Raw genomic sequence first — 22945 nt, forward strand, 5'->3', positions numbered from 1 at the left:
TATTTGGGAGAATAAAGGAGCCAGCTAACATTAGTTATAGCCAGGCTGACTTGGAGTCACATTAGGTCTGTCACATTTAGCTTGTTAGTGAGCTTGCGATCTCACTACTAGGCAGATATCTAGCTGAAATGGATCCACGTGGATTCTAGTTAGATAGCTTATTTTAGCTGGATAGCTACCTTGCTAGAACATTGATTCACATGAACTCTAACGTTAGATAGCTAGCTAACTAAGCCCCGCCAGTCGTGCCACCTACTATGTTGCCTTATTGACAGCATTTCAATTGTCACTCAATAAATATTATCTTCACAATTATCTTATCGGACATTGTATTTATAGCTATAATAGCAACTAGCAAATAACCCTGTCAAGATGCCGTTAGCTGATGTTAGCAAGCTAACTTTTATGTTAGGTTCCAATACAACACAAATCGTTAACCGATCAACATTCATCATGACAACCATAAAATCATAATAACAAAATAATAATTTAGACTGCTTCTCATGTTTGATGCAGTTGAAAGCTGAACACAGCGGCATATTCAGGTTCTTGCTGCGTCTCTTTTTCTTGCTTCTGTCTGGTGCAAAGAATTCCCTTGTCTCCTTGAGCGACATTAAACTGCGTGTTTCCAGCCCGAAAGCCTAGTCCCTTGCCCCTTTTACAATACCTTGAAAAGAACGGTCTGACAACTTGGACTCAGTCTTCAGTTGTTATTATACCTCAGTGTCCCCAACCTACAACCCAACCTCTCCCCTTTTCAACTTGTTCAGTACAGCACTGTTTCCATTCAATTTAACGTTTCAGAAAGTAAAAAAGTACTAATCGCATCCATGAGTCAATGGAAACCTGCCTAGTGTTGCCAATTTAGCGATTAAAAAAATGTTATAAAACAGTAACATGCAAAACATGAACATAACTTTGTTTCTATATTTAGTGAGTTTCAGACACTTCCCGCGACTTATTGGTAAAATATTGCCTTTGGGCAGTTTTGACACCAATGGTTTCTATGGTTTTGATAGCATTTAGTCATGGACGGATTGTCTGTCTGGCAATTCTGGCAAATACCAGAAGGCCAGGACCATCTTTTATTAGGATGGGCTGGACGAAATTGACCCCCCAAAATTTTAGATTTAAAATATGGACACGACCGGCAGACCATGAGCTGAAATTAAATGAGTAAAACCAGGTAGAAAGTGTGTAGAAATGATAATGAATTTAAACAATTACAATAATTTCATCTCTGAACAAGTTTTCAATCACAGTATTTTCAATGAAGAGCTATTATCAGCTCTATTTAGTTTGATTGTGTGGGCTCAAGCCAGTGAGTTTATTAACATTCTTCATCAAGAATATGGGCAACATTTAATTATCAACAATGAAGGAGGTGGGAATGTTGTTCCCTTGTCATAATTGCTACATTTACGATCAATATAGCATTAAATTCATTCTCCAGATTGTACATTCTTTTCGCTGCAAAACAATTGTCGCGACTGAGACAACCTGGTTCAATTTGGGTCCCAAGGCAAAACCAGTTGAGAACCACTGATGTAGTTTACTACTGCCAGTTAGGTTTGATATTTTGGCTGTAGGCTATGTTGTATGAAATATATTTTGAATGCCTACTAAAGTAGGCTAATTAAGGAAGGGGGGATTCGGGAGAACATTTAGACACTAGGCTACTTGCAATGTAGCCTAACAAGCTGTTAGATTGGCTTTTATAACACATAGGTAAGGCAATAGCCATCTGCTAGACATTTATACAGTGCTTTTTACTAAACACAATCATCATATATTACAATAAAGGTCAATTCGGAGACTGTCTGTGTATTTTAATTGTTTAATCAATGTTTATTTGCTTCTGAATCTCTTCAGCCCAGTGAGTGAGTTTATGAGCTGTAGTAACAAGTAACTCAGGTGTTGGATTAGGTCAATCCTGCTAATCCCGTTTATTTCATTCGCTGATAGTCCCGTCACTTTTTGGCAGAAAGATACGCACACGCGCGTGGCATGCCCAGATGAAGCACAATGCTGGAAATCTATCCACATCCACATGAACTAGTCCCAGCATCTTCCTTTGACCAACACATAACGTATATTGAATTCAATAGAAGAAAACAGAGACGTCTTTAATGTAGCCATTGGCTACAGCCAAAACATTAAGGAACTGGCAGTCTCTCTCTCTCCTTGGCTCTATCTGTTTTCCTCAATTGAATTATATGTAGGCTATTATTTAAACACTTATATAAAGTGGGCAGGGGGAAAACTTGAAATGCACTAATTTGACATATGTACTACCACCCATCGGGTATAGTTGTTAATGAATAAACACATATATTAGATGAAGAAAATCACTTAATAAATGCCATTATATAATAACTTTGGAGTTACACTTTATTTTAAGGGTCCCTCATAAACCATTTATTAGTCATTAGTAAGGTATTTTTTCAGTCCCTAATCTAAAGTGAGTGCTATTTATTCTTTATAAACACTTCATAAATGTTTTGAGTGACCAGTGTAATTTCTCACTAAAAGAAGGGCATGTCATTGGTAGCCATTCCTTCTGTACCTAAAAGAACAAGCACACAACACAGGATGTTTAAAGGAATTATTTATACGTGTGAGTAATTAGCTAAGTAACATTTACAAATGTGTGAGTAATGATTAATAAAAGGTCAGCAAACGGTTTGTAAATGCCTTATAAATGCCTTTTAAATGTTTTATTATGGAGTGTTACCCTAGGAGGTTGCTGGGGCCAGTGTGGTGCTCTGGTCTCAGTGATGCTAGGCTTAGTGGCACAGACATCCCAGCTGCGTAGTGGACGTAGGGAGAAAACAGAGAGACACTGACACATGTACAGTTGAAGTCAATTCCAGACATGTAATCAGAGAAAAAAATTCCTGTCTTAGGTCAGTCAGGATCACCACTTTATTTTAAGAATGTGAACTGTCAGAATAATAGTAAAGAGAATTATATATTTAAGCTTTTATTTCTTTCATCACATTCCCAGTGGGTCAGAAGTTTACATACACTCAATTAGTATTTGGTAGCATTGCCTTCAAATTGTTTAACTTGGGTCAAACGTTTCAGGTAGCCTTCCACAAGCTTCACACAGTAAATTGGGTGCATTTTGGCCCATTCCTCATGACAGAGCTGGTGTAACTGAGGCAGGTTTGTAGGCCTCCTTGCTCGCAGATGTTTTTTCAGTTCTGCCCACAAATTTTCTATAGGATGAGGTCAGGGCTTTGTGATGGCCACTCCAATAGCTTGACTTTGTTGTCCTTAAGCCATTTTCCACAATGTTGGAAGTATGCATGGGGTCGTTGTCCACTTGGAAGACCCATTTGCGACCAAGCTTCAATTTCCTGACTGATGTCTTGAGATGTTGCATCAACATATCCACATCATTTTCCTACCTCATGATGCCATCTATTTTGTGAAGTGCACCAGTCCCTCCTGCAGAAAAGCACCCCCACGACATGACGCTCCAAAACCCGTGCTTCACAGTTGGGATGTTGTCTTTGGCTTGCAAGCATCCCCCTTTTTAATAAAAAACGTAACAATGGTCATTATGGCCAAACAGTTCAGAGGACATTTCTCCAAAAAGTACGATATTTGTCCCCATGTGCAGTTGCAAACCGAAGTCTGTCTTTTTTATGGCGGTTTTGGATTAGTGGCTTCTTCCTTGCTGAGCGGCCTTTCAGGTTATGTCGATATAGGACTTGTTTTACTGTGGATATTGTAAGGGGTGCATAACTGGTGGCAGTGAAGTCAGACGCAGGAGAGCAAAACTAGGTAATTGCCGGAGCAGTTTAATATCAAAACCAAAGGCATAAAGAAAATACAAACATCGTTACAAAACCCAACGCGCACCAGTAACTATGTGCACAGGCACTTACAACAAACAATACCACACAAAGACATGGGAGGGAACAGAGGGTTAAATACACACCATTTAATGAGGGAACAGAGAACCAGGTGTGTAGGAAAACAAGACAAAACAAATAGAAAATTAAATGTGGATGGCTAGAAGACAGGTGACGCTGACAGCCGAACACCACCCGAACAAGGAGAGGAACCGACTTTGGTGGAAGTTGTGATAGATATAGATACTTCTGTACTTGTTTCCTCCAGCATCTTTACAAGGTCCTTTGCTGTTGTTCTGGGATTGATTTCCACTTTTTGCGCCAAAGTAAGTTCATCTCTAGGTGACAGAACGCGTCTCCTTCCTGAGCGGTACGACGGCTGTGTGGTCCCATGGTGTTTATACTTGCGTACTATTGTTTGTACAGATGAACGTAGTACCTTCAGGTGTTTGGAAATTGCTCCCAAGGATGAACCAGACTTGTGGAAATCTACAATTTATTTTTCTTGGCTGATTTCTTTTGATTTTTCCATGATGCCAATCAAAGAGGCACTGAGTTTGAAGGTAGGCCATGAAATACATCCACAGGTACACCTCCAATTGACTCAAATGATGTCAGAAGCTTCTAAAGCCATTACATAATTTTTTTGAATTTCCAAGCTGTTTAAAGGCATAGTAAACTTAGTGCATGTAAACTTCTGACCCACTGGAATTTTGATACAGTGAATTATACGTGAAATAATCTGTCTGTAAACTATTGTTGGAAAAATTACTTGTGTCATGCACAAAGTAGATGTCCTAACCAGCTTGTCAAAACTATAGTTTGATAGGGGGAAGCATTTTCATATTTGGATAAAAAGCGTGCCCAGAGTAAACTGTCTGCTTCTCAGGCCCAGTTGCTAATATATGCATATTATTAGTACATTTGGATAGAAAACACTCTGAAGTTTCTAAAACAGTTTGAATGATGTCTGTGATTATAACAGAACTCATATGGCAGGCAAAAACCTGAGAAAAATCCAACCAGGAAGTGGGAAATCTGAGGTGTGTAGTTTTTCAACTCATTGTCTATCCAATATACAGTGTCTATGGGGTCATATTGCACTTCCTAAGGCTTCCACTAGATGTCAACAGTCTTTAAATCAAATCAAATTTTATTTGTCACATACACATGGTGAGCAGATGTTAATGCGGGTGTAGCGAAATGCTTGTGCTTCTAGTTCCGCCAGTGCAGTAATAACCAACAAGTAATCTAACTAACAATTCCAAAACTACTGTCATATACACAAGTGTAAGGGGATAAAGAATATGTACATAAAGATATATGAATGAGTGATGGTACAGAGCAGCATAGGCAAGATACAGTAGATGGTATCGAGTACAGTATATACATATGAGATGAGTATGTAAACAAAGTGGCATAGTTAAAGTGGCTAGTGATACATGTTTTACATAAAGATGCAGTAGATGATAGAGTACAGTAAATACGTATACATATGAGATGAATAATGTAGGGTATGTAAACATTATATTAGGTAGCATTGTTTAAAGTGGCTAGTGATATATTTTACATCATTTCCCATCAATTCCCATTATTAAAGTGGCTGGAGTTGAGTCAGTGTGTTGGCAGCAGCCACTCAATGTTAGTGGTTGCTGTTTAACAGTCTGATGGCCTTGAGATAGAAGCTTTAGAACCTTGTTTGATGCTTCTACTGTGAAGGAGGGGGGAATGGGAGCTGAATGAGTCAGATGTCTGCCAGAGTGGCATGAGCTGATCACGCGCGCTCACGTGAGAGTTTGCGTTCCATTGCATTTCTAAAGACACATTAATTCTCCGGTTGGAACATTATTGAAGATTTATGATAAAAACATCCTAAAGATTGATTCCATACTTCGTTTGACATGTTTCTACGACTATGACTTTTCTTCTGAACTTTCGCCTGGACGCCTCATGCATTTGGATTTGTGAACTGAATGCGCCAACAAAAGGAGGTATTTGGACATAAATGATGGACTTTATTGAACAAATCAAACATTTATTGTGGAACTGGGATTCCTGGGAGTGCATTCTGATGAAGATCATCAAAGGTAAGTGAATATTTATAAAGATATTTCTGACTTCTGTTGACTCCACAACATGGCGGATATCTGTATGGCTTGTTTTGTTGTCTGAGCGCTGTACTCAGATTATTGCATGGTTTGCTTTTTCCGTAAAGTTTTTTTGAAATCTGACACAGTGGTTGCATCAAGGAGAAGTATATCTCTAATTCTGTGCATAACACTTGTATCTTATATTAAAGTTTATGATGACTATTTCTGTAAATTGATGTGGCTCTCTGCAAATTCGCTGGATGTTTTCGAGGCACAACATTACTGAACAATAACGAGCCAATGTAAACTGAGATTTTTGGATATAAATATGAACTTTATCAAACAAAACATACATGTATTGTGTAACATGAAGTCCTATGAGTCCCATCTGATGAAGATCATCAAAGGTTAGTGATTAATTTTATCTCTATTTCTGCTTTTTGTGACTCCTCTCTTTGGCTGGAAAATGGCTGTGTGTGTTAATGTGACTGGGCTCTGACCTAAAATAATCATATGTTGTGCTATCGCTGTAAAGCCTTTTTAAAATCGGACACGATGGGTAGATTAACAAGAAGTTAAGCTTTACTTTGGTGTATTGCACTTGTGAATGTATGAAAGTTACATATTTCAAAAAAATATTTTTGAATTTTGCGCGCTGCCTTTTCAGCGGATTGTTGTCGAGGGGTTCTGCTAGCGGAACACCTAGCCATAAGAAGTGTTATATAAGAAATTTGTGGAGTGGTTGAAAAAATTAGTTTTAATAACTCCAATATAAGTGTATGTAAACTTCCGACTTCAACTGTACTGTCAGTTTGTTGATATTTATATTATATATTTAATAGTATTCAACACTTACTGTTAATTATGATGATGTGAGCTACTGTGGTTGAAATGCCAGGGTTTCATTTTTGTCCCAGTCTGCCCCTGCATTTAGCAACTTTTCCCACTCTATTCTGCTGCCAAGAGAGTGGGAGAAGTGGGAGAAGCTGTATAACATAAGTCACAGCAGAGGCGCACACACAGGCAGAGAAGCAAAAGGGGAGGGGATGTGAAGGGGGAAAAAATTATGTGGGGATCGCAGCCGTGCTGCAGCAAGGCTATTTGGTGATGTGACGTCTAGTGACAACTCAAGGAGCCAATTGCGGATCTCAATGAAAAATTGTTGGCAACACAGCATAGCCTGCCCCCATAGAAAGCAAATGTAGGCTAGGCCTATGCACGCCTACAGACAGGTTTGTTGTTTAGCCACAAAACAGACAAGTGCGCAACAATGGGGCGAAACAGACGAGGCTGGCTTAGATTGTTGACAACACGCAAACCATATTTCCTCTCCAATGTTTATTGAAAACATAAATACATTTGCACAATGAGCACTTGTCTCTCAAATACATTGTTACAGTTGTTGGTTCGCTAACGGATTTGAGCCATATTAGCATATACAGTGGGGAAAACAAGTATTTGATACACTGCCGATTTTGCATGTTTTCCTACTTACAAAGCATGTAGAGGTCTGTAATTTTTTATCATAGGTACACTTCAACTGTGAGAGACGGAATCCAAAACAAAATCCAGAAAATCACATTGTATGATTTTTAAGTAATTAATAACCTGCAAAATCGGCGGTGTATCAAATACATGTTCTCCCCACTGTACGTGACATCATTTATTATTCATAGCATGAATAGACAATGAATTATGATGAAGATGAAGGTAGGTAACAACAATCTTTAGGAGGAGGGTCATTTTCTTGCACATGGTGAAATGCAATAGATAGGGCCTAATGGATAAAGTCATGTTTCATGACACACTGTTATAATAAGCAACACTGTGTTTGCTATCATATAATAGCTTTATTAAATGTAAAAAATAAGTTCAGTACATTCATATCCATGTGGATCTGTGCATTAGGAAGAAAGTGAACAATAAAATATTGAGATATGCCATTAGAGGAAGTGTTAAGGACGCCAAAAAGTTTGTTATTGACTTTTACCTCAATAGCCGTGATTAGAATATTGTCACCATAAGTATGAGAACCTCTGCAGATATACTAGGTAGTAGGCTACATTTAAAAAATATATATATAATTCTAACCAATGGGCCAAATCAATAGAATTGAAACAACAAAAGATGTGAGTTTCACCAATGGAATACAGAGTGATAAAAGTGGAGAATGCTTGTCTCTCTAAGGTTACAACTATTGCTAAAGAGCAGTGACTCCACCACAGTACTCAGATGTGCAATGGTAATAACATGACAATACAATGTATTTGATCTTAAGTCATGATTTCCATTCATATATATTTTGTTCATGACAAGTAAACAGATAATTGCACCTTTGTTCATTGGTTATAACCTACAAGTGAGGAAGGAAGGCTATTCATTAAATGTTTTGGATTTTGACACAATAGTGAAGAAACATGATAGAAGCATGTTCACATCTCTATGAATCTCATTACCTGATGAAACAAAAAGAGACACACCCTGTTCAATTTAACAGTCCAAAGTGGCAACAAAGTGACTTCATAAGTTATCCTTCATAAAGGTATAAAAGTGAAACTGAGAAGAGTACCAAAGAAAAAGTACAAAGTGATTGCAGGTTGATTTACATTTTACATTATTATTAAAACTTAGATCATTTATAAATTTCTATCTAGTGCGAATGTTGCTCTTCTTCCTTCACAGTTTGTGTCTTCAAACAGATGCATTGTGAACAAGATGGCCGCCAAAGCTATGTATCTGAAGCCGCGATGGATTCGAGGCTGATGCTGTCTGCTTCGGAATATTCGTCGCTGTGGATTGGGATAGTCTCGATGCCAACCTTCCCCATTGCAAAGTTGATGAAGACCTGGAGGGGAATGAATGATTCAACAGGATCAGTGACTGGGTTGGTTGTTCCGACTGCTTTACATACTTTTCACAGAGAGTTCTACATGGAACCCAAAATGATTCTACCTGGATCCAAAAAGGGGACAACCAAAGAACCCTTTTAGAACCTGTTTTTCTAAGAGTGTTGGTTGTACCCTCTGTCAGTTACTCTGAATAGGTTTCAAAACCTCTTTTTGCACCTTGATTTCTGAAGTGTGAAGACATAATGGCCTTTTAAGTCTGTTAGGTCTCTCTCTCCCTCCAATAGACTCCCCCCCTCGGTTTCTCTCTCTTTCTTTTTTTCTCTCATTCTCACACCCCATCACTCACTCTCTCCATCTGCCTTTCTCTCTGTGTCCCTCTATTTCCCTTTCACCCCACACCCTCCACAATCCTCCCCTCCCTCTTTCGGACCATCCCTCTCTCTCTCACCTCATCCAGGGTAGTCTGGCTGACAGAGAAGTGCTTGATCTGCAGAGCGGCCTTGTTAGACTCCAGCTGGTCAAAGATGTCCGCCACACCTCCAGGTGCCACAGGCACATGATACTCCACCATGGAAGAGTGCTGGTCCTGGGAGGAGGAGACATTAGGGCACATCTCAAACAATCAGGTGCCACATGTCATAAACTGTGCTGTTCTACAGTACAAAGGCAAACCACATGAACTACATTTTTTTGTTACTGCTAAATCTGACTTCAAAGTATTTTTCTATCTTGACAGACAACCATTTCTGATCAACTGGCTTGTTCTTGTGTCAGGAAATTCAATACAACATTAATCAGATAATATACCTGTCACGCCCTGGTCAAAATTTATTATGTTTATCTTTATTTATTTGGTCAGGCCAGGGTGTGACATGGATTATTGTGGTGTGTTTTTGTCTTGGGGTTTTGTGGGGTGTCTAGCGTAGTCTATGGCTGCCTGAGGCGGTTCTCAATAAGAGTCAGGTGATTATCGTTGTCTCTGATTGGGAACCATATTTAGGCAGCCATATTCTTTGAGTGTTTCGTGGGTGATTGTTCCTGTCTCTGTGTTTAGTTTCACTAGATAGGCTGTATAGTTTTTTCACGTTTCCGTCTGTTGTTTCCATCATTAAACATGAGTAACCACCACGCTGCATTTTGGTCCGCTCCTCCTTCAACAGAAGAACGTTGTTACAATACCTGACCGTAACAACAGATCAAAGATGTTTGACCAAATTCGTAGTTACTGCGTTTTGCCATTATAGTGCAGTGTGTGTGAATGTGCTTTGTGGGAATTTTATAGTAATGTATTTTATACTGGCACAAATCAGATTTCCCCTCTGGGGATCAGTACAGTTCATTCATTCAGTCCCACAGACCAGACTGTCCCAGGTATCTTACCTTGAGGTACGTGTTGGGGAAGTGGCACTGCATGAAATTGGTGATGACCTCCACGTCACAGGAAGTCACAGCCAGGTACATCTTCACCGTGAAGCCGCTGCCAAACCTGAGAGAAACACACATCATCACGAAGAAATGTTGACTATTTTATTACCAATCAGAGTTATTGTCTATTGTTCTACGACTTCAGAGAAGGCCTAAGGATTTCTAAAATATTTGTTGTAGTTTTAAAATATACATTTACTTTTAATTTCTATTTAATATTTTCAATAATATTTCAATTATATTCTAACTATTTTCCTATTTTCAATCATATTCTGATTTAATCTCTTCAGTTTGTGTTGGAAAGGAAAGGGTTAACACCGAAGAGAAAAAAAATCCAATCAGAATTTTTCTTTGGTGGTCTCTAGGGACATAAATCAGCCATTAGTTAAGTCAGCCATTGGCTAGGCCCTCAGAAACCTGCCATACAACTGTATTAGGGCAGAATTTTGGAGTGACAGTGGAATCACATTAATGGGTGGGACATTTTTACAAAAATGTATGGAAACTTCCGTCTTCTCGAAGGTCAATATGTCACTGCGCAATAGCGAGCAGTAGTTTTCCCACGGTCTAGATAGCTAAACTCAGCAAAAAATGAAACGTCCTCTCACCGTCAACTGCATTTATTTTCAGCAAACTTAACAAGATTCAACAACTGAGACATAAACTGAACAATTTCCACAGACCTGACAAACAGAAATGGAATAATGTGTCCCTGAACAAAGCGGGGGTCAAAATCAAAAGTAACAGTCAGTATCTGGTGTGGCCACCAGCTGCATTAAGTACTGCAGTGCATCTCCTCCTCATGGACTGCACCAGATTTTCCAGTTCACTGTGAGATGTTACCCCACTCTTCCACCAAGGCATCTGCAAGTTCATGGACATTTCTGGGGTGAATTGCCCTAGCCCTCACCCTCCGATCCAATAGGTCCCAGACGTGCACAATGGGATTGAGATCCGGGCTCTTCGTTGGCCATGGCAGAACACTGACATTCCTGTCTTGCAGGAAATCACGCACAGAACGAGCAGTATGGCTGGTGGCATTGTCATGCTGGATGGTCATGTCAGGATGAGCCTGCAGGAAGGGTACCAAATGAGGGAGGAGGATATCTTCCCTGTAATACACAGCGTTGAGATTGCCTGCAATGACAACAAGTTCAGTCTGATGATGCATGCTGTGACACACCGCCCCGGACCATGAAGGACCCTCCACCTCCAAATCGATCCCACTCCAGAGTACAGGCCTCGGTGTAACGCTCATTCCTTCAAAGATAAACGCGAATCTGACCATCACCCCTGGTTAGACAAAACTACGACTTGTCAGTGAAGAGCACCTTTTACCAGTCCTGTCTGGTCCAGTGATGATGGGTTTGTGCCCATAGGCGACGTTGTTGCAGGCCTACAAGCCCTCAGTCCAGGCCTACAAGCCCTCAGTTCAGGCCTACAAGCCCTCAGTCCAGCCTCTCTCAGCCTATTGTGGACAGTCTGAGCACTGATGGAGGGATTGTGCGTTCCTGGTGTAACTCGGGCAGTTAATGTTGCCATCCTGTACCTGTTCCACAGGTGTGATGTTCAGATGTACCGATCCTGTGCAGGTGTTATTACACGTGGTCTGCCATTGCAAGGATGATCAGCTGTCCGTCCTGTCTCCCTGTAGCGCTGTCTTAGGCGTCTCACAGTATGGACATTGCAATTTATTGCCCTGGTCACATCTGCAGTCCTCATGCCTCTTTGCAGCATGCCTAAGGCACATTCACGCAGATGACCAGGGACCCTGGGCATCTTTCATTTGGTGTTTTTCAGAGTCAGTAGAAAGGCCTTTTTAGTGTCCTAAGTTTTCATAACTGTGGCCTTAATTACCTACAGTCTGTAAGCTGTTAGTGTCTTAACGACCGTTCCACAGGTGCATGTTCATGAATTGTTTATGGTTCATTGAACAAGCATGGGAAACCGTGTTTAAACCCTTTACAATAAAGATCTGTGAAGTTATTTGGATTTTTACAAATTATCTTTTAAAGACAGGGTCCTGAAAAAGGGACGTTTCTTTTTTTGCTGAGTTTAGCTTTTGTTGTAGGATAGTGTGCAGCAGCTGCAGCAGGTGTTATTGAAGAGGATGTTGTTGCTAATTTGTTAGCTTCGCCCTTTTCGAGATTAACTTTCAACGAGAAGTTAAAGATGTCCTCCAGAGATTTTTGAACTTTTACTGTTGAAAATCTGTATCCAAATTATAAATACAGTAAATTACATACACTAAAGGGTAAAACATATATATATATTGCTAAATAGTGTTTAGACACAACTGCAAACTTCAAGGAGTAGAGTATTCGAGCAGTTAGTCTGATGAGAATCTGTGATGTCAGAAAACTGTCTCTGAGCCTGTTGGTATCAGACCTCATGTTCTGATACCGTCTGCCCAATGGTAAGGGAGTGAACAGCTTGTGCTTGGAGTGTGTGGGCTCCTTGATGATTCTTTAAGATAACTGGTTACTTTGTGTACTGAATGTGAAAAAAATGTTTTCAATGAGAAATAAGACTTGTACATTTTGATTGGGAAATGCTTAGCCTAATGGTTGGGTTTTTGTTTTATGATTGAGACCTACTGGCTTATTATGTCTGAGTGAATGTACTGCTTATTCTTTAACATCATGCTATGTGTGACTGCTGTCTTTCTATCAGCCTTAGCAATGTCTTTTACAAAAAGCACAGTCACTGTCCTTACAGCATCACCAGCCTGTCACACTCACATTCTTTGATATGTCACTGTTGTCGCTTTTGGTGATAGTATGATAGCGATAGCATTAGGCTACCATAGGTTGTGTAAGCAGTTAGGTTGTTGTTGCTAGTAGCATTATCCATGCTGGGGCTGTCTGTGTGAGTGGCATCCCGGAGCGTGGCTCAGCCTCAGGCCTGTTTGATTCAGTTGGGTGCATTAAGTCATGCTATGTTTCTGTTACTTCCTTGATTTTTGAGTTTGGTACAATGTGTTGGAAGAATTTTTACCCCCACCGAAGGCCTAGGTCCAATAGTCACGGTTCAACACTAATATTTGTCTACAAGCTACAGCCTAGCATACAGTTAGCCTGGTCCCAGATCTGTTTGAGTTGTCATTGTGCAGTAGTTGGCTATACAACACAAACAGATCTGGGAACAAGCTAGCCTAGAGTACAGGAAACAAATGTCAGATCAGTCAGAGAACAATGGGAATAGCCTGGTCCTAGATCTGTTTTCACTGTCTTGCCAACTCCTATGGCGTTTTCATGCCAAACAATGATCATATGAGTTGGCAAGGCAGCACAAGCAGATCTGGGACCAGGCTAGGTGTACGATACAGGGAATAAATGATGAGTCAGAGAACAATAGGAATATGTGGATCCCAAATCTCCTTTGGCTGTTGTAATGCCAAACAATTACTGTTATAGGAGTTTGCAAGGCAACACAAAAAAAAACTGCAACCAGCCCAGCATAGGCTCTGGTACAGAGAACAACAGATCAGTGAGAAAACAATAGGAGGATAGCAGCAGAAGACCAGAGGTGACTAATGACTAGCTGAGAGGGGATGAGAGAGGAAGGAGAGGTGGAGGAGAGGGAAGGACGAGAGGCCACTGACCTGTTCTTGATGTGCTGCAGGGAGCCCAGACACCTGAACTGACCCTTCACCATGATGGCCAGACGGGTGCAAAGAGCCTCGCACTCCTCCATACTGGAACACACACAAACACAGTAGAAGTTATAGGGGGAAAATGAACCATTATCTATCAGAATATACAACATATACTACAACAAGCACACACACATTTGAGTTTAGTTGACCATTTTAAAACACACATAAAAAAACCCACATAAAATCATTGAGGATGAGACAAGGAAGTCAGAGACGTATTTCCATTGTTGTCCTTATGATGGGAGATGAATTATTATTATTATAAACTGGGTGGTTCAAACCCTGAATGCCGATTGGCTGAAAGCTGTGGTATATCAGACCATATACCACAGGTATGACAAAACATGCATTTTTACTTTTCTAATTACAATGGTAACCAGTTTATAATAGCAATATGTCACCTCGGGGGTTTGTGATATATGGCAAATATACCACAGCTAAGGGTTGTATCCAGGAATTCTGCATTGTGCCGTGCATAAGAACAGCCCTTTGCTGTGGTATATTGTCCATATACCACACCCCCTCGGGCCTTACTGCTTAATTATATAACTCATACAGTATACTGTGTAACTTCACAGAAACCCAGTACCTTCCCTAATTTTATGATCACTCAATATCTTTATTAAAGAAACTTTCTAAAAAATGTTGTGTAAAAGACAGGCTATAGTACAGTATCTTTAAAAAAAAAAGGTCATGCGATTGTAGAGGCGTTGGAAAGGTAGAGACGTTTACCTGTGAGAGGTGAGAACTACAGCACACTTCCCCTTGACTTCCTCTGAGATGATCTTCCACAGGTGACGTTTGGAGCGAGGGTCCATACCTGAGGTAGGCTCGTCCTGAGGAGAGAGGGACAGAGGAAAAGAGGAGAGAGGTGAGTTCAAGTGAGATGGAATAGGGAGGAGTGAATGCCTGGTGCTTGACCCGTGTAGTGGTCAAACTTGACTTATGTAAAGGGGAGGTAAGACACTGATGTCTGTCTGAAGATGTCCTAATATGGACACCATATACTGTATAGGACTGAGATAAGGCTTTCACCGGAGGAGCAGCAGCAATATGTTTGCTTCAGTATGAGGCCTAAGCCACGTGAAATAGGGGTGCTGCAGCACCCCCTGAAATAAAAAATATGAATAAAAAATGTAATAAACACATTTCTGAGGATTTCCTAAAATGGACACCATACAGGGATGAGATGAGTATCTGCAACATTGTGTTAGCAGTAGGTATGATGATGTCACACTGTTAATTTGACAGATTGATGAATGGGTGTTGCTCTCGGGTGGGTCCTCAGACTGCTCACCAGCAGCCTTATCTGTTTGTGTGTGTGTGTGTGTATGTGTACATGTCCTCACCAGCAGCAGTATATTTGGGTGTCCTATGAGTGCCAGGGCAGTGGAGAGCTTCCTACGGGTTCCACAGCTGTAACTGTCACTGATGGTGTGTCTATGGTACCCCAGCTCCAGCTTCTTCAGTAGGTAATTGACCACCTGGGAGGGAAAAAGGACAAGAGAAACCAGTTTGGGTTCAAAAAGAAAAAGTCCAGTTACGTATATACCTATTATGGACGAAAGAAGAATACATACTTTATTTTCCATTTTGTGAGAAAATGAAATTTTTCTAAAGATGATTTTGGGTTAAAAACAGAGACCAGTTACGTACTGTAAAACTTCAAATGCAATCTCAAATAGCCTCCTGTCCCTTTTTTGCAAGCTGAGCATCAGCACACATTTCAGCAAATACATGTTTCAAATAAACCTGTGCCTAAATGAATTGTTTAGGAGTGAACTTCAGTGAGTACTGTAAATATTGTGCAAAAGAAGATAAAGGAAAGCAACATCATGGCCATGAATGACACAGCAGTGTGGTTGGACATGGACGGCTCAACGACGTGGGATACAAGGCTCAACGAGTCAGAGAATGATGCTTAAGTGCAACATCGGGGGGTGTAGGATAGGCAGCCTAGTCTTTGCAAGTCTGATCTGCAATTGATTTGTTATTATAATGTTTATACTGGCCATATTGGTCACAATTAACAGTGTGGTATTCTTTTGAACATTTTATTGAGAAAAACCTGTGTGCATTGAGGAAATAAATGCCTGGCTCAAATAGAAGCCTCTTTCTACTAAGCACTGGTTGTTTTCAGTGATTGAAGCAAATAAACTCCTGGGCTATTACTTGAAGACTTACAGATATACTGTAAACCTATTATGGAGAAATGTTAAGAAGAATAGGATACTTTACTTTTTGGTTAGAAATGTAAACGTGTCTTCTGCCTAGTTAAAGAGACCATTTTGGGTTAAAAAGCCCTAGTTTGAATTTTCCACCATGCATATTTAATGACATTTGGCAATCAAGGGTGGGTTTGGTTGTTTTGTGTGCTTTATTACCTGTCTTCTCTACATATGTACATTTGCAAGCTTAAACCAGTCTGAGGAAGAACATAGTCTGCTTGCAATTTATCAATTTAAACCAAAAAAGCTATAAGCTCGAGTTGACTAATAAGCAATTGACATTGACTGAGAGCAACAACACATTGAATTATCTATGTGTGCATCAAAGACATTAACAACAGTATGCTAGACTTTTTGTTGCATTTAAAATAATCCATATTACATGCACCATAAAAACCCTAGACAGTGGAGCTGCTCTAAATGCAACTGTTTTATATTCATTCTACACAAAGGCTCCTTTACAGCAATCTTAAGCATGAGCTATTTTCCCATAGGTCGACAACATTTACACATGATTGTCTTTTGTATTCCTGGTTAATAGTCCTGAGCAAAGATATAGAACGCCTCCACACTCTTTAGGTCCTGGAATATCTCTCTGGTCCGCCCCAGGTGTACTTCGATTAACTTCGTATAATAAACAGCTTTATAACATATGTGTTCCATGGATAAAGACACAACATCAAACAAATGTGAATTTTGAATGATTATCTAGCTAAAACGTTGATAAGAAAATATCTAACAGTTAGTTCAAAAGTATGTTCGGTCTCCTAGATTGTACTAACAGTAAGTGTACTAACATTTAGTTTAAAAGTGCTATTTTATTCTCTCGTCAGGTGGCCTTTAAAACCGAGCTATAATGTTTCCCCTAAATAAATAGTGGCTAAACCATGTAAATATGAAACAACCCCATTAAGGCATTAAGCCTTGGTCTAATTACCTCAAGTTATGACTGTCTGATGAAGAGCATTACAGAGGAGGGAGGCTATATATAAACCAACCTTTCCCTGTGAATTATCTTAAGACTATAACCACTGTTGTTATGGTCATTAAAGCCATTGTTGTCTCTCTCTCTTTCTCTCCCTCCCCACCCTACCTATTTGTGTGAATTACCTAAGACTAGCAGCCACTGTTGTTATGGTCATTAAAGCCATTGTTGTCTCTCTCTCTTTCTCTCCCTCCCCACCCTACCTATTTGTGTGAATTACCTAAGACTAGCAGCCACTGTTGTTGTGGACATTAAAGCCATTTTTGTCATCACCCTGAACGGAACAGAGAATGGTAACGACAGCAGTAATGGCCAGAGCCCTTGTAAGGCTCTGGTATAATGGAGATTATGGCGAGTCATCCGTATCATTTCTGTGTCTGATTGGCTGTTTGTATCTATTGGTGACATCATTGAGGTTGTCAGAGCCTATCAGTGTAATGGGGCTGATGTGTCCAAAATGAAAGGATGGAGAGGGAGGAGGGGAGAGGAGATGGAGGTTGAGCGAGCGAGAGCGTGGGGAGGAAGGGGAGAGAGAGGGTGGTAGAGGGAGCCCTTGATAGATGCTAGACATCCTCAAAAACCCACACAGCCAAAGGATGCTAGCTTTCTGCCTTTGTAAGCAGATCTGGGTCATCATGTATATGTATTATTCTCTGTAAATATGATTCGGTTTCTTTGAAAATGCTTTGAATGTGCTCACATGTGACTTGTAGCCTCTTGTGACATGTCAGATGGAAAAAAAAGAATCTAAAATCTCATTATCTTTGACTGTTCTCCGTGCAGACTTCATCAGTATTACAGCGAGAGGGAAAACATCAGAAACACTCACTCTCCATAATAATCCTTGGAGAATGAATGCACAGATTGATTACCTTTCTGAGTGATGAATTAGGTGGAGCAGTGCCTGCGGTGAACTGTCAAACATGATCCTCTCATCATAGCATGATCTCTCTGCTAGGAAGAAAAATCCACCTGGATCCATTGATACATCCACTACAGTCTGCCTTAATTGGAAAACAGAGGTAACCAAGCTCAGCTCTGTCTAAACTACATTCAACTTTATACCAGCCCGGTGTACTGTATCTTTAAGGGTTCTTCACTAGGTTTCTCGGTCTTACTCACAGTGAGTGTGCCAGCATTTAGTACTACAATAGCTAGTGATGGAACTTTTATCCTTTCTGATTCTAAAGTCGATCTGTTGATGTTGTTCTCTCTGTTTTGATGGACAGCAAAGGACAAGAGGAGTACAGTGTCAAGCTGGATGTCAATCTTAACTTTTTTTATTTTGTTATTCTGTTATGTTGATGTTCTCCGTGCTTTGATGAGAGCAAAGTAGGAAGGAGTACCTCAGTACCTAGCTAGATATGGATCTTTTATTTTCAGATTTTAACGTTGTTCTGCAATGGTTCTCTGTGCTTTGGTGAAAGATACGTGTATTGTTGTGGGTGTAAGGGAGGGCCATATCTCAATGGGGAGAAACACAGTTACCCAGATCCTAGGTGACACAATCCACCCTCTACACGGTCACAAAGAAAACAGTCCTCTATGGACTGTGGGAGGTCTTACCCGGTCTATCTCGCTCTTGGAGATGCCTCGGATGCGGGCATAGAAGTACATGTGCTCCTCCCCTGTCAGCAGGTCATCCAGAGCGTCCACTTGGGGACAGTAGCCGATGTTGATGCCTTCGTTACGGCAGTCAATGATGTCAACCATCCTCCTGAAAGCACGTACGGAGATAGAGATTTAAAAGAGTGTAAGAGGTTAAATGGTTCCTATGCTCTCAGGATATGGTTCTGAATAATACAGGCAGGCGACATGAGAAAAGTATACTTCACTTTTAAAAAATGTATCTCACAAGAGCATAATTGCAGGGGATAATCAAATGGATCATGTGCTCAAATCCATTAATGAATGGATATTTGTAAAATACAGTGCATTCAGGAAAGTATTCAGTAGCGATTACAGCCTTGTGTCTTCTTGGGTATGATGCGACAAGCTTGGCACACCTGTATTAGGGAAGTTTCTCCAATTCTTCTCTGCATATCCTCTCAAGCTCTGTCAGGATAGATGGGACACATCGCTGCACAGCTATGTCCAGCGATGTTCATTCAGGTTCAAGTCCGGGCTCTGGCTGGGCCACTCAAGGACATTCAGAGACTTGTCCCAAAGCCACTCCTGCGCTGTCTTGGCTGTGTGATTAGGGTCGTTGTCCTGTTGGAAGGTGAACCTTCGCCTCAGTATGAGGTCCTGAGCTCTCTGGAGCAGGTTTTCATCAAGGATCTCTCTGTACTTTGCTCCGTTCATTTTTCCCTCGATCCTGACTAGTCTTCCAGCCCCTGCCTCTGAAAAACATCCCCACAGCATGAAGCTGCCACCACCATGCTTCACCATAGGGATGATGCCAGGTTTCCTCCATATGTGACGCTTGGCATTCAGGCCAAGTAGTTCCATCTTGGTTTCATCAGACCAGATAATCTTTTTTCTCATGGTCTGAGAGTCCTTTAGGTGCCTTTTGGCAAATTCCAAACAGGCTGTCATATGTTTTATTGAGGAGTATCTTCCGTCTGGCCACTCTACCGTAAAGGCCTGATTGGTGGAGTGCTTTAGAGATGGTTGTCCTTCTGGAAGGATCTTCCATCGCCACAGAGGAACTCTGGAGCTATGTCAGAGTGACCATAGGGTTCTTGGTCACCTCCCTGACCAAGGCTCTTCTCCCCCGATTGCTCAGTTTGGCCGGCGGCCAGGTCAAGGAAGAGTCTTGGTGGTTCCAAACTTCTTCCATTTAACAGTGATGGGGCCACTGTGTTTTTGGGGACCTTCAATGCTGTAGAAATGCTTTGGTACCCTTCCTCAGATCTATGCCTCGACACAATCCTATCTCGGAGCTCTACGTACAACTCCTTTGACCTCATGGCTTGGTTTTTGCTCTGACATGCACTGTCAACTGTGGAACCTTATATAAGCAAGTATGTGCCTTTCCAAATCATGTCCAACCAATTGAATGTACCACAGGTAGACTCCAATCAAGTTGTAGAAACATCTCAAGGATGCCAGACCCACTGGCTCCAGGTCATCTATAAGTCTATGCTAGGTTTTTGCTTTGTCATTATAGGGTATTGTGTGTAGGTTGGTGAGTAAAAACTATTATTTCATAAATTTTAGAATAAGGCTGTAACGTAACAAAATGTGGCAAGAGTGAAACGTTCTGAATACTTTCCGAGTGCACTGTATAAGGTAATGTAACACATATTACACCATAGCCTTACCCATCCCAGTCCTTGATCTGTGCTGTCCCTTCAGTAGGGCTGATGTCTCCAGTCAGCATCTTAAAAGTGGTGGTCTTCCCTGCACCGTTCACACCCAGTAGACCAAAGCACTGCACAGCACAACCACACAACCACACTCATGTCAAGGACCAAAACAGCCGCTGTACCAAACTCAGAACGAGACTTAATTTAGACTCATCCTCAAAGACTTAACTTAAGACTTGGACTTGCCTAAAGTGACCTATTGGCAAATCTTATAGTGACTTCATAAACTTTGTAAAGTATGTGATCACTAGCCACTTTAACTATGCCACTTTTTTTACATACTCATCTCATATGTATATACTGTACTCGATACCATCTACTGTATCTTGCCTATGCTGCTCTGTACCATCACTCATTCATATACCCTTATGTACATATTCTTTATCCCCTTACACTGTGTATAAGACAGTAGTTTAGGAATTGTTAGTCAGATTACTTGTTGGTTATTACTGCATTGTCGGAACTAGAAGCACAAGCATTTCGCTACACTCGCATTAACATCTGCTAACCATGTGTATGTGACAAATAAAAATGTGATTTGATTTTGATTTGATTTGATTGCTGCAGAATCAGATGAAGCCTGAGGTTACCTCCCCAGCAGGAATGCCCACAGACAGCCTCTTGACGGCCTGGACCTTCTTGGCCAGGTGATGGTAAACCTTGGTCAGCTGGTTGACCTGCAGCAGGTCAGTAACAGCTGCTCCGCTGGTCACACGTTGGCACTCTGCCACAACATCCTCATCCTCGTCCTGGCTACCTGTCTGAGGCACTGCCTTCTTGGGGAAGATCAGGTTCCTATGGAGGAGAGGGATGGAGGGATGAGGAAGGGATAAATAAATATTTTTTTTATTGTCACATACAACGGATAGGTGCAATTAAATGTTTTACAGGGTCCGCCATAGTAGTACCGTGCCCCTGGAGCAAATTAGGGTTAAGTGGCTTGCTCGAAGAGGGAGAAAGAATGTGAGAAAAGATGCATATGAGGGTAACAGTAACAGAAGAACTCGGCAACATATGGGGACCAGGAATTTACGCTTTTCCACCATTGACCCTCTTGCCTGATAATGACTCATATGTTTGTTGCCATGCCATAGGAGTTGGTAAGACAGCAAAAACAGATCTGGGACCAGTTTAATTGTGCCCTACATGCCCACCATGCCTCCCACATCCATATATCATCATTGCCCATTCCAATCTGCTATAGTTCTCTATCACCACAGCAGACTCACCTGACTTTACGTATGAGCCACTTGTTGAGCAGCAGACGCAGGGTGAAGCCAATGAAGCCTTGGAGGAAGAGGGAGACGAACATCCAGCCCAGCATGTCCATGTTGAAGGGGTTCTTATAGGCGTCCACTCCATATACACTGAGGATCTGAACCTGCATATCAACCCTGGCCAGCTCCATCAGGCCGTTCCCAAAACTAAACTGGGGGAAGATCAGGAACACATAGGACAGGATGCTGTACACCTCGTGTATCCTCTGTGGAGAGAGAGAAAGAGAAGGAAAAATAGATAGGAAGAGAGAGAGAAGGGGTGCTCAGTCCATGGGATGTCAACTAGGTAAACAAAGAATGAGTTAAACTATTTAACAATATTGACAGGAAGTTCAAAACCCCGCCAATGCTTTATCAAACCTTAAAGAGTAATGGACTCAGAAACCCCTTCGATATAAAAAGGCAATCAGAACAAATGTCTGAACTAAATATATTTTCAGTGAAACATCTTTTCAACATGGCTCCAGTTAGAAAATGTCTCCTTCAGTCATCTCTACATTGTGATGCTCACTTCATCATTCTCATTGAGCTGTCCCAGGAAGAAGACGATGGAGGTGGAGATGATGGTGTTGGTGCTGATGAAGAGGTTGATGCACACGTAGCTGATGAAGGCCATCTCTGCATCCTTAAAGACCCCTGACAGCAGGTACATCCACGGGAATGTGGCAAATCTGAAAACCAGATGACAACATGACACTTGTCAGTCTTTACATTATAACATGTTATTTAATGTTCAATGCATGAGACATTTAGTCTCTGTAATGACAGACTGTTAAACATAGCAAGCTAGCACACGTGATATTTGGTTCTGGGTTATGATATTATGATTACAACTTTCAGCCTTTAACTTGCAACTAATCTCTCGTGAAAGACTCTGTGGAGTTGGTGCTTGATGTGAAGGCAGGGATTTTTACCAGAACATGTGGGTGGTTCTGTAGTGGGGAGCAGCTGAATCTGATGTTTCCACTAGCTCAGACTTCAATACTTTTGCCCCCACAACTAGATGGAATAGAGCTAGTGCACGTACATTTTTATTTTCTGGGTTCTGAGATTCACTTGCAACAGATGATGAATGCATGATTTGCTTAATCTCATTGTAATTGACTCGGTGGAATGACTATATGAAACAAGAGACCAAGCCAGAGAACTTTGAAAAATAAAAATAAAAATAAAAGAAACTTTAACTCCATTTTCAAGGAGAGTAAACACTTAAACCACAAAAGCTAAAAGAGAAGAAGATAAATTAGTTCCTTTATATA

The 22945-nt window shown here is 40.9% G+C and overlaps 1 protein-coding gene across 2 annotated transcripts in view; it reads right to left on the bottom strand.

Annotated features, from left to right (window-relative positions):
* Positions 1-7272: 7272 nt before the first annotated feature.
* The window catches only part of abca12 (ATP-binding cassette, sub-family A (ABC1), member 12), an 86330-nt gene continuing 70657 nt past the window's right edge, over positions 7273-22945 (bottom strand). For both annotated transcript variants that reach the window (XM_064944428.1, XM_064944427.1), the window contains exons 72-82: positions 22198-22357; positions 21639-21892; positions 21000-21204; positions 20365-20474; positions 18665-18815; positions 15235-15369; positions 14618-14721; positions 13832-13924; positions 10183-10288; positions 9251-9388; positions 7273-8798 (exon numbers count right to left, since the gene is read on the bottom strand). In XM_064944428.1, the coding sequence (XP_064800500.1) occupies positions 8682-8798; positions 9251-9388; positions 10183-10288; positions 13832-13924; positions 14618-14721; positions 15235-15369; positions 18665-18815; positions 20365-20474; positions 21000-21204; positions 21639-21892; positions 22198-22357 (1573 nt within the window). In that variant the 3' untranslated portion in view covers positions 7273-8681. The remainder of the gene's footprint in view (positions 8799-9250; positions 9389-10182; positions 10289-13831; positions 13925-14617; positions 14722-15234; positions 15370-18664; positions 18816-20364; positions 20475-20999; positions 21205-21638; positions 21893-22197; positions 22358-22945) is intronic.

The sequence above is a fragment of the Oncorhynchus masou genome, chromosome 29 (genome assembly GCF_036934945.1).
Source record: "Oncorhynchus masou masou isolate Uvic2021 chromosome 29, UVic_Omas_1.1, whole genome shotgun sequence".
Lineage (NCBI taxonomy): Eukaryota > Metazoa > Chordata > Actinopteri > Salmoniformes > Salmonidae > Oncorhynchus > Oncorhynchus masou.